At 36.1% G+C, this 14464-nt stretch overlaps 1 protein-coding gene across 1 annotated transcript in view; it reads right to left on the bottom strand.

Moving 5' to 3' along the window:
• Positions 1–14464, bottom strand: part of LOC148953338 (pre-mRNA splicing factor cwf19l2) — a 269907-nt gene that overhangs the window by 221141 nt on the left and 34302 nt on the right. Inside the window, exon 7 of the mRNA XM_089087930.1 lies at positions 980–1071. Coding sequence (XP_088944056.1) covers positions 980–1071 — 92 coding nt within the window. The remainder of the gene's footprint in view (positions 1–979; positions 1072–14464) is intronic.

Below are 14464 nucleotides of genomic sequence, written 5' to 3'. Positions count from 1 at the left end.
GAGGATTTCCCCCTAAACACGCATGGCACTCACGGCCGAATGCAGTGAAAGAGGAGATCACTACCTGCACAACCCAGACCATTTGGTCAGCATGCCAAAAAGTTCGTTTAAGAAGTTTTCTTTAGCTACGAGCGAATTTCAATGAATAGGCATTCCTGTGAAAACTCCTCCCTTTCTAAGCGTCACCAAAGATCTTTTTCTGTAGTGTAATCTGAGCTATCAAGTAATAGAAAACTCATGTAGGCTCCCCCCTCCTTGTGAGACACAATGTACGATTCCCGCTCCCCCTAAATCTGGCAGTTTTTTCTCCATCTTCTCTTCTTCTGTTACAATTGTGAAGTGCTTACAATTGTGAATTGTGAAGTGCTTGTAAAAAGGGTTATTAAATGTATATTTTTTTCACAAAGCCTCTAAATAATCTGAAACAATAATTGTTGTGAGCATATACCTGCACACATGAATGCAGCATTTCTTACAATTACTCAGTAACACCATTCACAGAAAGAATTTTGCCAAAAAAATCACTTTTTTTCGCATATGTGACTCCATCCCCGGAACATTTCTACCGAGGTCCACTCTCCAATACTGGTAGGACATGAAATCTTATCTGTATTTTTATTTTAGTCCGAAAAGTACCTGTGCCAAATGTTTGTTCACCATATACACCACATACCATATTCCATACGTCGTATACCGTATACATTATTTATAAAAATATATATACTTTTCGTTCTGATAACTGAGAAGACTACATCAATGTAAGGAATTTTTAATAACCTTTTAATTTTTTTAGCGTGATAACTGACATTATTGCAGTAAAAACGTACATGCATATTTTTACTTACATTTTGCTCAGCAAAAGCAACAATGTTCCCCAGCACTAGGGGCTACAAGTTTATCGATACAGTTGCACCTCAATTTATGATGAGCTATTATTACACACAAATGTGATGATAAAAATCATACTAAAAATACTTACTGTTCGACCCATCAGCTCTGCTTTGAGGATTTTTGCAGCAAGTTTGTTCATTTCTTCCTCTGTCATGTAAAGCCCCACCATGCTTGATGGTTCTAAAAAAAAACAAATGACTTTAACAAACAATTACTTTAACAATACTAGCTCGGTTGTTCTCTGCCAAATCCTAGCATGTTTTTCTAGTTTTTGACAAATTCGTAAAATTGCGATTTTCTTTTTCATTTTTGAACGGGAGAAATAGATGAAATACCAGAGTTTCGTCAATAGGTTTTGTGAAGTCTAGTTTTTTCTACGTCTTGTTACCTGGTTCTCTTCAGGACGTAAATACTAGGTCATATAACTTTAGTATATCTGCAGTAGGTTTGGGCGGTTAAAACTCGGTGAAACCTGCATTTATTCCGTAGATACTAGGTCGTACCTCAGAAAGTGTTTTAACTGCACTATTGGACCTGACTTGTCAAGATTTGGGAAAAAATCCGTCTTTAACTTACAACTGATCTCCTCCTTAAATACTAGATTTGAACAGGAGAAGAAACGAATTGAGAAGAAGCGCGTAGACGGGCAATTTCGCTGCAGGGAGGCCAAATTTGCCAAAACACTAAGAAAAAGGTGAATAATACAAGCATTATGCTGACATATGGAAACAAAAATCATGAAAATAACGTGGTTTCACCGTACGTGTTTGATTGTGAGGACATTTGGAAACACAAAGGGCTTAAATACTAACAATAATATCTTCAAAAGCTCTTGTCAAGTCGACACAAAATCACGGTATATTTCAAGCACTCTTTACATTTGAAAGCTCTCATGAAGTAAATGAATTTGCCATTTATGGAGTCACAAGTCATTCGAAAAACTTTGAATTTTGAACTTTGACTTTATTGAATATAAACACACAAATAAAACACAACCCCAGGGACTGATCAATGATCCCTAGGGCCTAAATGCAACCCCTGGAGAACTCGAGTATTCATATTAATATATCACTGATTATTGACAAAACAACAAAGTGTTAAATTTTGAAAAAGAAAGAATACTGAAAAAAATGCACTGTGTACTACATAAAAAAAAGAGAAAAAAGAGAGAATCCTCCTAAATATTACTCATTTGTACTAGTAGACAGACGATGTTTTTTATAATTGTAACGAAATGAGGGAGCTGAAACAGAATCTTTTATTACCAGCGGAATACTGTTCCATAGTTTCACACCAACTTATTTGATAGAAAAAGCTGCTCTTTGCGTGTGACAAATATACAAGATAAGAGAAAAATGTGTAGATGACGAAGTTGGATAAGCATGATAATATGACGATAAATGAAAAAGGACAGGTTGTGTTAGTCCTGGGGGTGCCTGGTTATTAAAGTTTTTATACATAAATACAGCAGTTTGGAGCTGGCAAACTTGTCTTACAGTTAGTAACTGAAATTTAAGAAAAATTTCTTTAGTATTAAGTTTATTAAAATAAATTGACTTTACAGCTCTATTTTCTAAGGTATGAATTCTCTTTAAATTATAACAGAAAGAATTACCTCAAACGTAACAAATATACTGAAAATAAGATAAACAAGAGTAAAATAAAGGGTTCGCAAAACTTTTTGCGGAAGGAAATTTTTCAGTCTATACAAAATCCCAGCTCCTCTCGCAATTTTTATAGATATATAGATATATTATAGATATTGAATTATCATATTATAGACATAATATATATTATAATATATTATAGACATAGATTTTATAGATATTGAATTTAATTGTTCTTTCCATGACCCTATCTATCAAATATCCATCAGCTGTTAAAGATAGTTCAGTGTTTACCTTTTTAATATTAGAAAATCATGTAATTTGTTTTTTTTAATATTAATCAATAAACGGTTAGTCCTCGTATGTTTTATTAGATCATTCAACGTTCAATCCATGATCTTAAAAAGGGTTTTAACACTTAAAGCTCGAATAATAAAACTGTAACATCTGCGAATGATATTGTCAAACAATTTTACATCAAATTTCCTATACCTCGGAATAAACGAGGTAAAAGAGCGGCCCTAAAATTGACCCCTGTGGAATTCTGCAAGTTATTAGGTGCTCTCATGATAGTTTTGGTCCAAATATAACCACCTGTGACCTATCTGATAGATACGACTCAATCCAACAAACAATTCACAGTGGCAATTTGTATTCTTTAACTTTCTAACTAAAAGATTATGGTTTACTGTATCAAATGCTTTCGACAGGTCAACAAATAAAGCTGAGGCATAAAAACCCGCATCTAGGAAGTCTTTCACTTTACAAATAAAATGCGAAATCGCATAATCCGTCGAATACCCTTTCCGAAATCCATATTGGCCAGGTGGTATTATTTCATTTTCTTCCGCAAATTTACTAGTTTTATCATGCATTATTTTTCAAAAATCTTCAAAATGAGTGGTAGAATTGATATAGGCCGGTAATTATTTATCTCTTCCTTATTTCCATACTTATATAAAGGTATAATACGGCTTTTCTTTAGACCTTTTGGAACAATTCCTTTTTGATAAGACAAATTGATTAAAAAAATCAAAATATGAGATATCAACGGCAATACATGTCTCAGAACTCGTTTCGGCATGTGCTCAATTCCAGGAGCCTCTGATGGTCCTAAAGCATTCACGATCTTCTTGAAATCATTTGTGGAAACCGGTTCAAAAACAAAAATACTACCATTATTACCAAAATTTGAAGAAATTTGACTTTCTTCTTCTATTAATTAAAAAGAACTTTTTCCACAAACTAAGTTTTTCAAAGAAAAGTAAAGAACTCCATTAAACAAGAAATGAGCTAAAATCAAATCAAATAATCTACCAAGCGTGAAACTACCACAAATCAGCATCGATAAATAAATGAAACCCAAAACGAACAGAAAATACAATTATTAACCGAGTCAAACTCAAAACGAGCAGAAATTAACATAAGTTGGGCGCAAAACCCCTATGCCTTACCAAGGCCAGAACAAAATTTGCACTTTACTGAAAAAAAATTTAAATGTTTTTACTTTTATAACTTTAATAAATCAAATAATAATAACATTTTGATTACTAAATATCAGTATATGTAAATTAAACTGACAATGCACATTCATTTGTATTTTTTCAGTAAAGTGCAAATTTTGTTCTGGCCTTGGGAAGGCATAAGGGTTTTGAGCCCAACTTATGTTAATCTCTGCTCGTTTTGAGTTTGACTCGGTTAATTATTGTAATTTTTGTTCGTTTTGGGTTTCATTTATTTATCGATGCTGATTTGTGGTAGTTTAACGCTTGGTAGATTATTTGATTTTTTTTTTGCTAATTTTTTGTTTAATGTATTTCTTTACTTTTCTTTGAAAAACTTATTTTTTGGAAAAAGTTTTTTTAATTAATTTCTGTTCGTTTTATATTGACATAGTCTTTTCAGGGAAAGAGAAAATATTACTTCAAATCTTTTCGTTTTTTTAAGACTTTATAGCTTGGCCTGCTATTTGTATGCTGGAGAAAAATTTTCAGCAATTTTTAACAACATATACCCTTTTAAAAATCTGGACACAGATAATACTGTTTAATTTAGTTTCATACCTCTTCTAGCTGATCTAAAATGGAAAACTTGATACCATTCGCAAAAAAATCTGTTTACTTTCTTTGATAGCTTGGATACACTTACGCAATTTTGATCTGGTTAAATTTTAAAAGCAGAAATGGGAGGGTTGGCTTGGGAGGGTGGGCGTGGGAGGGTGGGAGTGAAAGGGGGATTAGTTTCCGTCAAATCACTTTCGACTATTAAAAAGGGCATCAGTCGTTTATATTTTCAATTGAATGAGGCCTTTTCGAAGTTCCCACAACTCCTTCGATACGAAGTGCCCTGGTCTAAACAACAACAACAACAAAAAATAATACATTATACCCAATTCTATCTTTACTATAAAAATGTCAAACCTTCCATTCACTTTCGACTATTAAAAAGGGCACTAGGACTTTCGATTTCCAATCTAATGAGCCCTTTTGGAAACGACAACGCTTTCTATAAACACCTTATATGTCAACAGTGCATAAATTACATCCCTTATCTTTAGGTCTTTCAGGGTGTTTGTTATCCTCTAAAACCAAATTTCTAGAGTTTTCAACTACGATAAACAACACGGCTGTCTCAAAATGTTGATTGATTGTGTTTGGGGAAATGGTGGGCATGAGAGGAGCGGTAGTCGCTCTCCATTTACTTTAAACTATTAAAAATGGCCTTAGCCCTTTCAATTTCCAATCAAAAGATCCCTTTTGAAGTTTTTACTACAAAACTTTCTATAAAAATCTTGCATGCCCCCAGGGCATATCTTACAACCCTTGCCCTGAGTGCTGAAGGGGGGTGTTATTCTCAAAGACCTAATTTTCAGAACTTTTTGCTAAGTTGAACAAAATGGCTATCTGAAAATTTTGATTGGATGTGTTTGGAGGAATGGTGGGCGTGAGAGGGGGGTTAGTAACCCTCCAACCCCTTTTGAAGTTTTACGACAACTCTATCTATAAAAACCTTATATACCCCAGGGCAGACCTTACAACCTTTGCCCTTGGGGCTCTGAGGGGTTTGTCATCCTTAAACACATAATTTCCAGAACTTTCAACTACGTTGAACAAATTGGATACCTCTAAACTTTGATTGAATGTTTTTGGGGAAATGGTGGGCGTAAGAGGGGGGTTAATTACTCTCCACTCACTTTCGACTATTAAAAAGGGCAATTTCATTTTCCAATCCATTGAGCCCTTTTTGAAATTTCTATAACAACTTTCTATATAAACTTTATATGCCCCCAGGGCACAACTTACAACCTTTGCACTGAGGGCTCTGAGAGGGTTATAATCCTAAAAGACCTAATTTCAAGAACTTTCAACTACGTTGAACAGAATGGATGTCTCAAAATTTTGATTGGATATGTTTGGGCTAATGGTGGGCGTTAGAGGGGAGTTAGTCGCTCTCCAATCACTTTCAACTATTAAAAAAGGCACTAGCCCTTTCAATTTCCAATTGAATGAGCCCTTTTGAAGTTTCTACGCTTTCAATAAAAACCTTATATGCCCCCAGGGCCTAACTTACAACCCTTGTCCTGAAGGCTGTGGGGGGAGGGGTTGTCATTCTTAAAGACCTAATTTCCGAAACTTTCAACTACGTTGAATAAAATGGCTATTTAAATATTTATTGGATGTGTTTGGAGAAAAGATGGGCATGAGAGGGGGGTTAGTTGCCCTTAAATCACCTTCGACAATTAAAAAGGGCACTAGCCCTTTGAATTTCCAATCGAATGAGCCCTTTTTCAAGTTTATACGACAAAGATTTCAATAAAAACCTTATATGTCCCCAGGGCATAACTTATAACTTTTGCCCTGAAGACCTAGGGGGAGTGTCCTGCTCAAAGGTATAATTTCCTGAACTTTGAACTGCGTGGTACAAAATGGCTATCTCAAAATCTTTATTGGATGTGCTTGGGGAAATGGTGGGCGTGGTCTTCCTATTAGGTCTTCCTCAAAGACCTAATTTCCAGAACTTAAAACTTCGTTGAATAAAATGGCTATCTCAAAGTTTTCATTAGATGTGTTTGGGGAAAAGGTGGGCGTGAGAGGCGGGTTAGTTGCCCTCTAATCACTTTCGACTATTAAAAAGAGCACTAGCCCTTTGAATTTCAAATCTAATGAGCCTTTTTTAAAGTTACTACGACAACGCCCTCCATATAAAACCTTATATGCCCCCAGGGCATAACTTACAACCCTTACCCTCAGGGCTGTGGGGGACTGTCCTCAAGAACATAATTTCTATCTGGAAATCAATTACGCTGAACAAAATGACTATCTCAAAATTTTGATTGGATGTGTTTCGGGAAATAGTGGGCGTGGAAGGGGGTGCTAGTTGCCTTCCAATCACTTTCGACTATTAAAAAGGGCACAAGCCACTCCAATTTCCAAATGAATGAGCGATTTTCGAAGTTTCTACGACAGCTTCTTCGATACGAAGTGCCCTGCTCTAAAGGAAAACATTAATAAATAATACATTGTGCCAACATCGTTCTTATATGCCCCCAGGCCATAACTAAAACCCTTGCCCCGAGGGTTTTGGAGGGAGGTTGTCCTCCTCTTTACTTAGTCCCCGTTTCTTGTCTCGTTCTTGAGTGTCCCCGTTCTTTACTTAGGCAGCGCGATCGCGCTGCCTATGATTTATACACCAATTTTCTATATAAGCCTTATATCCCCCCAGGGTATAACTTATAACACTTGCAATGAGGGCTCTGAGGGGGTTATCATCCTAAAAGACCTAATTTCCAGAACGTTCAACTACGTTGAACAAAATGGATATCTCAAAATTTTGATTGGATGTGTTTTGGAAAATGGTGGACGAGAGAGGGGCGTTAATCCCTATCCAATCACTTCCAACTATTAAAAAAGGCACTATCCCTTTCAATTTCCAATTGAATGAGCCCTTTTGAAGTTTCTACGACAACGCTTTCAATAAAAAATTTATATACCCCATGGGCAAAACTTACCTCTTGCCCTGAGGGCTGTGGGGGGGAGGGGTTATCATCCTTAAAGACCTAATTTCCAAAACTTTCAACTACGTTCAATTAAGTGGCTATCAAGAAATTTTGGTTGGACGTGCTTGGGGAAAAGGTGGGCGTGAGAGGGGCGTTAGTCGCTTTCCAATCACTTTCAATTATTAAAAAATGCACTAGCCCTTTCAATTTCCAATTGAATAAGCCTTTTGAAGTTTCTACGCTTTCAATAAAAACCTTATACGCCCCCAGGGCATAACTTACAACCCTTGCCCTGAGGGCTGTGGGGGGGGAGGGGTTGTTATCCTTAAATACCTAATTTCCGAAACTTTCAACTACGTTGAATAAAATGGCTATTTAAATATTTATTGGATGTGTTTGAAGAAAAGGTGGGCGTGAGAGGGGGCTTAGTTGCCCTTCAATCACTTTCGACTATTAATAAAAGTACTAACCCTTTCAATTTCCAATTAAATGCGCCCCTCTCCAAGTTTCTACGACAAAGATTCGATTCAAACTTTATATACCCCTAGGGCATGAATAATAACACTTTCCTTGAGGGCTGTGGGGGGGGGTTGTCATTCTTAAAGACCTAAAAAAGGCACTAGCCCTTTCAATTTCCAATTGAATAAGCCCTTTTGAAGTTTCTACGATAACGCTTTCAATAAAAAATTTATATGCCCCAGGACAAAACTTACCTCTTGCCCTGAGGGCTGTGAGGGGAGGGGTTACCATCCTTCAAGACCTAATTTCCAAAACTTTCAACTACGTTGAATAAAATGGCTATCTAAAAATTTTGATTGGATGTGTTTGGGGAAAAGGTGGGCGTGAGAGGGGCTTTAGTTGCCCTCAAATCACTTTCGACTATTAAAAAGGGTACTATCCCTTTGAATTTCAAATTAAATGAGCCATTTTTCAAGTTTTTATGACAAAGATTTCAAATAAAACCTTATATGCCCCCAGGGCATAACTTAAAATCCTTGCCCTGAGGGTTATGGGGGATTGTCCTCCTCAAAAATATATTTTCTATCTGGAAATCAACTACGCTGAACAAAATGGCTATTTCAAAATTTTTATTGGATGTGTTTGGGGGAATGATGGGGTTGGGCGGCGGGCTAGTTACCCTCTAATCAGTTTCGACTATTAAAAAGGGCACTAGCCCTTTGAATTTCCAATCGAATGAGCTTTTTTTGAAGTTTCGACGACAATGCCTTCTTTAAAAACCTTATATGCCCTCAGGGCATAACTTAAAACCCTTGCCCCAAGCTTTGTGGGGGAGTGTCTTCCTCAAAAACATATTTTCTATGTGGAAATCAACTACACTGAGCAAATTGGCTATCTCAAAATTTTTATTGGATGTGATTTGATTGGCTTGGGGGGTAGACTAGTTGCCCTCCAATCACTTTCGACTATTAAATAGGGCACTGGCCACTCCAATTTCCAATCGAATGAGCCCTTTTCGAACTTTCTACGACAACTCCTTCGATACGAAGTGCCCGGATGGAGAAAAAAAAACACATTGTGCCCACATCGTTCTTTACTCAGGCAGCACTAGCGCGCTGCCTATGATATTAATAACATTATCAAATAGTGATGATATATTTTGACCAATCTCAGTAAAAAAAAAATTTACAAAAACTATCAGCTATAGATTGATAATTTCCTATTCTTTCCCCATTCGGATTAACTATCTCCTTAGGGATCTCATTATCTTTATGTTCATTTGGCCTCAAAATTCGATTAATAATTTTCTACGTTGCATGTTCTGTAATTCCCTTGTTAACCACGGAGGTTTAAAATTGTTTTTCTTTCTCGATCTATTCTCATGTGGTCCTTCAATCTTACAACACTTGTGCATTGGTTCACGAATCTTATCAGAAAACAAAATATATCTTACTTCAGGGTCATTCTGACTCAAAACATTGCTCCATTCTAGTTTTCCTAAATGATCTTTTAATTTATTAAAATGTAGTTTATTGAAAACAAATATTTAGTCTTCAACTTTATGCTGGTCATTTGGATATGATGGTAAATCGCTTAACGACGCAGTTGCAAATGCAAGGTGATGATCCGGACCTGGCGCAATTAGCACATTTGATGATTTCAGCCGGTGATAAATATCTTCACTAATTATTATGTTATCAATAAGGGTGGCCGTGCGTTCTGTAATTCGTGTGAGGATGTTAATCGACAGAAAAAAACCTAAATGATAGCATAGTTGTTAAAAATTCCGCACTCATATTACTTCCTAGCTCCAACAAGTTATGGCTAAAAATTTTCCATTAGCAAACACGGCTTTTTACACGACCCTAAATTCTGACAAAGATTCTCAAAATGCTGAGACGTTTCTATGGGGTTAGAACTAGGTGCCCTGTAAATAATAGCAATCAAAATGTCAACATCATATTTTTTTTAAATTAACAACAAAAGACTAAAACCAACCTTCAACACAGACACCTAAAGTATCTTCTACAGCTACAGAAATATCATCCTGCACATAAATTCCTAATCCATTTTTCCTCATCTGCGTTCTATTTTTATAATAAAAAGAATAGCCTCCTAATGAATACAAACTTAAAGGTGAAAATTCACTCAAGAAAGTCTCAGTTAGATATTACATCAAAATAAAGATTACTTTCAATAACTGTGTTAAGTAGTGTATCAAACGCAGTTTCAAGCCCCTGACAATTATACGTGGCTACGACAAGATCATTCGATGATTTAATTCGCCTCAGATCACAGGGATCAATATACTTAGAAACAGGAATATTCATATCTTAACTCACTTTTCATTCCCACCATCACGTTCACAAAGGCCTCGTCCACATACATTAGCTAAATTAAAGTAATTTCCTGGAAGATCAGATAGTCCATGAGTCAGCCGAGACATTTTGAAACAAAAAGTTCAGTCTACCGTCACCAAAACAGTTTAGTCACTCTCCTGTCTGTTGGCCGGAACCCTGGCTTCTTGAAGATGGCTCAGCAAGACAACTTCTGATAGGTCCTTAATTCTAACTACTTGATCGCCAGACTTTGCAAAGATACGTCCCTGCACTGACCAAGCATTTCTCATGCCCACTACATCCCTAGCAGCATTTAGAACTTCCTGTCTACCATGAGTAAGGCTTTCATTTACAAAACATTGCGATCCTTTCAGCTTGCTCCGATTTTTCAATATTTCTCATGCAACTGTTGAGATTTTAAATCCGACTTCAACTGGGGGGATTCTGCTACTACTGGGTTTTCCCAAAATACTAACATCCACAATGTCAGACTCAGACACTGATCATAGACCTAGTCTGTTTGTTATTAAGTCTAGCACATTATTTATAGGATGCCTTGTTGTTTTACTCAGACTAGTTACGTGGTAAATTACTACGCAGGAAGACTTACTAGCTTGTTACATTTCATCGAGGTCATACTTTAGGTTTGACAATGCTTGTGCCAAGAAATCAACTTTAGATTCCAGCGCTCCGATACAATCCACAAATTGTCCGTGGCTACTTAAGTCCCAACACAACGGACGAATAAACACATTTGTGTGACTTTCTCAACGTCATCTTGCGAGAGTTTGACCTTAACGAGCTCCTTTGCTATATTTTGCTTAACAAGATCACTAATTGAGTCATTAGTCTGCGAAATTTCCGCTCTTAGGTCAGAAATCTCAAGCAGCACTTCCTTCTCAATTCCAAAGCTAGCAGCAGTTTCCATGTAAGAGTTTGGATTTTTATTCAGGTCAGCCATTACTTTTTGATGGATGCATGTTTACTAGCACCGCATGCTTATTTAATAGTTTCAAAGTCCATCATATATTCAATCTTAACAGTTGCTGTTTTACGATTCCCGTACCCGAACACTAAAAATTTCTTTCCGGGAATAAGAACACTAAGTATCCTTATTGGCCACCACGGAAATCCAGGTACCCGAGCGAAAGCCAGATCTCCCGGCTTCATTTCTGAAAAAAACCTCTAGCAATCAAGTCTGAAATGATCATTTATTTATTTTTCGCAAATACTTAATTATTATTGAAATTCAATATTCACTGAATATGACGCGCGATCCAAGATCGTTAGTAAAAATATTTCTATAAGTACTGTAAAAACAAACTAACCTCAGATATTGACTGTTTACTGATAAATCCAACAGGAAATCACAACGTCAATCGATTTGTTCATAATAGAAAATTTACAAAAAGCATTGCCAACGGGAGGATGATATCACAAGAGAGACTCATTAGCGCTTTCCCATACCGAGCAACAGTATGACAGATATGGAAGCCCAAAAGCGTAACATAGCGAAAGAATTATTTTGGGTGAAAGTTCAAAATTCTTGCGGTACAATATAGCTGTCTGCCTAAGGACGTGGGAGCACATGTGGGGCACAAGGGTTTTAAATAATCAGATACAACCAAGATGTACTCCCAAGAATTTAACAATAGTGGAGTTGAATATGTGGTTATCTACTGCATGTTTTAAAGAGTCCCTGCCTGTTTTAACGATTCCCATACCCGAACACTAAAAATTTCATTCCGGGAATAAGAACACTAAGTATCCTTATTGGCCACCACGGAAATCCAGGTACCCGAGCGAAAGCCAGATCTCCCGGCTTCATTTCTGAAAAAAACCTCTAGCAATCAAGTCTGAAATGATCATTTATTTATTTTTCGCAAATTTTTAATTATTATTGAAATTCAATATTCACTAAATATGACGCGTGATCCAAGATCGTTAGTAAAAATATTTCTATAAGTACTGTAAAAACAAACTAACCTCAGATATTGACTGTTTACTGATAAATCCAACAGGAAATCGCAACGTCAATCGATTTGTTCATAATAGAAAATTTACAAAAAGCATTGCCAACGGGAGGATGATATCCGTACCCGAACACTAAAAATTTCATTCCGGGAATAAGAACACTAAGTATCCTTATTGGCCACCACGGAAATCCAGGTACCCGAGCGAAAGCCAGATCTCCCGGCTTCATTTCTGAAAAAAACCTCTAGCAATCAAGTCTGAAATGATCATTTATTTATTTTTCGCAAATTCTTAATTATTATTGAAATTCAATATTCACTGAATATGACGCGCGATCCAAGATCGTTAGTAAAAATATTTCTATAAGTACTGTAAAAACAAACTAACCTCAGATATTGACTGTTACTGATAAATCCAACAGGAAATCGCAACGTCAATCGATTTGTTCATAATAGAAAATTTACAAAAAGCATTGCCAACGGGAGGATGATATCCGTACCCGAACACTAAAAATTTCTTTCCGGGAATAAGAACACTAAGTATCCTTATTGGCCACCACGGAAATCCAGGTACCCGAGCGAAAGCCAGATCTCCCGGCTTCATTTCTGAAAAAAACCTCTAGCAATCAAGTCTGAAATGATCATTTATTTATTTTTCGCAAATATTTAATTATTATTGAAATTCAATATTCACTGAATATGACGCGCGATCCAAGATCGTTAGTAAAAATATTTCTATAAGTACTTTAAAAACAAACTAACCTCAGATATTGACTGTTTACTGATAAATCCAACAGGACATCGCAACGTCAATCGATTTGTTCATAATAGAAAATTTACAAAAAGCATTGCCAACGGGAGGATGATATCACAAGAGAGACTCATTAGCGCTTTCCCATACCGAGCAACAGTATGACAGATATGGAAGCCCAAAAGCGTAACATAGCGAAAGAATTATTTTGGGTGAAAGTTCAAAATTCTTGCGGTACAATATAGCTGTCTGCCTAAGGACGTGGGAGCACATGTGGGGCACAAGGGTTTTAAATAATCAGATACAACCAAGATGTACTCCCAAGAATTTAACAATAGTGGAGTTGAATATGTGGTCATCTACTGCATGTTTTAAAGAGTTTGAGACTAGTTTGGTGGCATATTTCAGATTCCCATAAGAATTGACTAATTGAGCTTTAAACTCAATCATGGAATTAGAGTCGTCTTCTTCCTGTTTCTTGGAAGACGGTTTTAAGTTTATCAGCAAGCTTAGTGGAAAACTCAAAATCCCTTAAGAAATGCAATCCATCTACATATGTATAAGGAAGAGTGGCGTGAGACTTGTGGGCGGATTTTTGGGGAAATTTTAAATTCTATTAAGGAACAATTAACACCTAGCCATATTTCCTGGAAAGGGTTTTGAAACTTGGGTGTCAGTTAGGTGACGAATAAAAAGGTTTCATGAAAAATAAAATCTATTTCTTTGAGAGAAGCTTCTCTGTTTCATGATTTACCTTTAATTATGTACCACAAATAGACAATTATGCTTTCTAAAGAAATTCGCTTCTCAATCTACACTTCTCTAAGGAGTCTGAATATCTTAAAGCCCTATTCGCCTTCTGAATATCTCCTCGATCAGACACCTTCAAATACGACGTTATCATGATACGTAATGTTAATGTTATGATTCCAAAGATTTCCTATATTTCCAACACAATGAAAAGCTCAAAGCCACTAAGAGAATTAAAGCATTATACGTAACCCCATAGTGCTCTTAGGTACTGATATGATCAGTTAAATCAACTTGTAAATTCAGGAAGGAAACCTTTGATGAAATTTAAATATCAATAGTAATATTAGCGTAAATGAGATAGAGCGAGATAAAGCACAGTTTAATTACCAAGTTGGAAGCTCTGTTTAATCTTGTTAATTTAGTTATCTTTGTGTTTTAGATTAGCTTGCATTCCTGTGTTTAACACAACATACAAAAGAAAAGATCTTCACGCCAAATTTAAGTTTTGATTTGTCCTTAACAAGTTCTCTTCTAGGATCTTTATTGTTATTGATGTTTGTGTTATGTTTTTATTCGAATAAATTGAATTCGAATTGAATTGATTTACCTTTTGTAGAGGTGTTTGGGTGAAATTGGAAATATGGAAAATATACAAAGTATAGCCAAATGTTACCAAAGATATTTAAAAATGCTAA

This window comes from Artemia sp. Qi Xiang Cuo, chromosome 4, assembly GCF_049724085.1.
Source record: "Artemia sp. Qi Xiang Cuo chromosome 4, ASM4972408v1, whole genome shotgun sequence".
NCBI lineage: Eukaryota > Metazoa > Arthropoda > Branchiopoda > Anostraca > Artemiidae > Artemia > Artemia sp. Qi Xiang Cuo.
The sequence above is the reverse complement of the archived record's forward strand: the minus strand, read 5'-3'. Positions and strand labels throughout refer to the sequence as shown.